Here is a 2,737-nt window from a genome sequence, read left to right as displayed (position 1 = left end):
CATTTAATCTTTTTATTTTATTGTTACTCTTTTTTTCTTATTGGCCACAGAATTGAAAACTCTTATTTTATTTCAGGGAATGCAGCCTCATCTCCAGGCTTTGTTGTCACTGTATAAATTCTTTGTTCCTACTTTGATTTCTGTATCTTTGCCTATGAGAAAGAAGGTAAGGGATTAAGGAGCGATAAGTCATATTTGGATAGAAATATGTTATTTTGAGTAAGTTAATGTATAGATTTTGACTAAAATGTTTATAGCATGCTGTTTAAGATTTAATATTGTAGTGTTGCTTCTGAGAAGTTTTTTAGGGATTAACACTTCGTTTTGATTCTATTCAATGTTCTTAATAGATTCCTGATTATACTTTAAATGGACCTGCATGGGTGCAAAATATTTCATAATTAATTTATTTTCAGTTAATAAAGTTTTAGATTTTATACCGTTCTAACTTATGGATACCTCCTCTCATGTACTTTTTTTTTTCTTTTATTTTTTTCTTGGATTTATTTATTTATTTTTTTAACTTTACAATATTATATTGGTTTCAAATTTGCAGATCTATTTTAAGAATTCAGAGAATCTGTGGAAGACTGCTCTACTTGCTCTGAAGCCAAGGAATCCAGGATTTCCTTCAGAACCTCTAAAGTTGATGTTAACTAACGTCTATCCTATAAAAAGAGTAAGTATTTAAAACCCCAAGTAACTTCCACAGCCTTCTTTATTGTTAGGTTCAAACCATAAGGTTTCAGATGTTGGAAGAGTTTACAGATGTCTGAGTGTATTTTAATTACTTTAATTAGGATTCTATGCAAACCACATTCAGACTCCATTCATTAGATCACCTTAATAAGTGCTTTTATATTTATAGTTTGTAATCTGTTTGATCCACTGATTGTCTCATTATCTTTCTTTTTTAGAAATGGAATTCTCACTCAATTATACCAGTGCTAAATTCCTGTAACTACAGTAAAGAAAGTAGAAAAAAAAGGATGAATCTTTCTGATTACCTCAGTAGCAATGGATCATTTCCACTGGAACAGCTTAAAAGCTTCCCTCAACTCTTACAGAACATTCATTGCTTAGAGGTATATAACTGGGCCACATGCTTATTTACATAATCCATTTGATCTTCATGGCCTTTATTTTTGTTATGTATTTCTTATCTGATGATTTCCTTGTTGCTCTGATCTCCTTTTTATATACTTACAGTTGACTGATTTTTCTGTCTTTGCAGCTGCCTTCTCAGATGGGCGCAGTGCTGAACAGCTCTCTGCTACTTCACTATATTAACTGTGTCAGAGATGAGTCAGTCTTACTGAGGCTCTATCACTGGTTGAGTCAAACATTACAAGAAGGTAAAAATTGATGCTTTTTAAGTGTTAGATGAATGAAGAAGGAGCAAGATGGTTTAGAAATAGGTTTCTTTTAAAAGAATGACGATGCCTAGACAGGAGGAGCCTTCATAAGGTATAATAATTTTTTCTGATGATCATATATTCAGAGCCTGAATGCTGCTATTGTTCTAATTTCAAGGGAAAGTAAGAAAGGAGATATGTTGTTAAAGAAACACTACTGCATGGTCACCAGAACTCGCTGGGTGCCTCCACTTTGATGACTGTCACAGTCCAAGGCCTCTCTATCTTTTGTATGTTCAGAAACTTGCTGTTAAGCCTGCAGAATCATCAGATTAATGCTAACCAAACTCTGAGACTATTGTGTAAGCCAGAATGTCAACTTATTATTTCATGATAGAAGTAATTCCTACTGGTGACCAAAATGTTCATGTTTGCTGGCTAGAATAGCTCTTCTCTGCTATCAGTGTATATGGGAGCCACATTAGTCATCAGAAGGTTTCTTAATTACTGAACTGAAGGAAAGGGAAGTGAGAGAGTTTTTCATCCAGGCCATAGTAAAACCCAATCATTTCATTTCCTCTGAGGGAGTCAATCTCTCTAAAAATAGTATTGTGTTCACCAGATTATTTCTTTCCTGGATAAGCAAATCCTGACTCTTCGAGTGTTTAAGGTCAGTATTAGTCAGTTCCAGCATAGCTCTCTTTTTCCTACTCAGTCTTTCTTTACATAGGGTATGATACAGTTAAATTTCCACTCACTAAAGTTCTACCACTCTTAGATTACCCCCAGTTCACCCTAAATGAAATTTAGCCATTCTCAAGCTTTTAATTCATATACTTACATTCTTTTGGATTACTGTGTGGCATAAAGCTAACCGTATTCATTATATATGACTTTTACCACTTTATTTTTTTTTACTATAAGCTTTCGCCCTGTATTACCAAGTTCTTGAGGAACATTGAACTATCATCTCCATGTATATGTTACAGTCTCCAGTGTGAGTTGGCTGAGATGTATGAGACTGATAGCTTGTTTATATTTATCATTTATTTGTCACTTTAGAGTTGTGGTGATGTTTTGTTTAGCTTTTACTGTTGTGCAACCAGAGCCTTATGCTTAATATTTCTGTTCTAGAGTGTAATTGGTACAAGGTGAATAATTATGATCATGGAAAAGAATTTGCCAACTTCCTGGACACTATCCTCAGGGCAGAATGCTTCTTACAAGTAAGGTTCTGCTTGTTTCCTTCTTATATCACTGCTTCTCTTTTTTTTTAGTTTTTTATGTTGTACTGGGGTATATAGCCAATTAACAATGTTGTGATAGTTTCAGGTGAATGGCAAAGGGACTCAGCCATACATATACATGTATCCATTCTCCCC

General features: G+C 34.1%; 1 protein-coding gene across 1 annotated transcript in view; it reads left to right on the top strand.

Annotated features, from left to right (window-relative positions):
- The window catches only part of LOC104983084 (centromere protein I-like), a 23,401-nt gene extending 20,755 nt beyond the window's left edge, over window positions 1-2,646 (top strand). The window contains exons 8-12 of the mRNA XM_010832568.1: window positions 77-166; window positions 557-679; window positions 918-1,085; window positions 1,235-1,355; window positions 2,490-2,646. Of these exons, the coding sequence (XP_010830870.1) occupies window positions 77-166; window positions 557-679; window positions 918-1,085; window positions 1,235-1,355; window positions 2,490-2,632 (645 nt within the window). The 3' untranslated portion in view covers window positions 2,633-2,646. The remainder of the gene's footprint in view (window positions 1-76; window positions 167-556; window positions 680-917; window positions 1,086-1,234; window positions 1,356-2,489) is intronic.
- The last annotated feature ends 91 nt before the right edge of the window (window positions 2,647-2,737 follow it).

Source organism: Bison bison, unplaced genomic scaffold, assembly GCF_000754665.1.
Source record: "Bison bison bison isolate TAMUID 2011002044 unplaced genomic scaffold, Bison_UMD1.0 scf7180017861280, whole genome shotgun sequence".
NCBI lineage: Eukaryota > Metazoa > Chordata > Mammalia > Artiodactyla > Bovidae > Bison > Bison bison.
The sequence above is the reverse complement of the archived record's forward strand: the minus strand, read 5'-3'. Positions and strand labels throughout refer to the sequence as shown.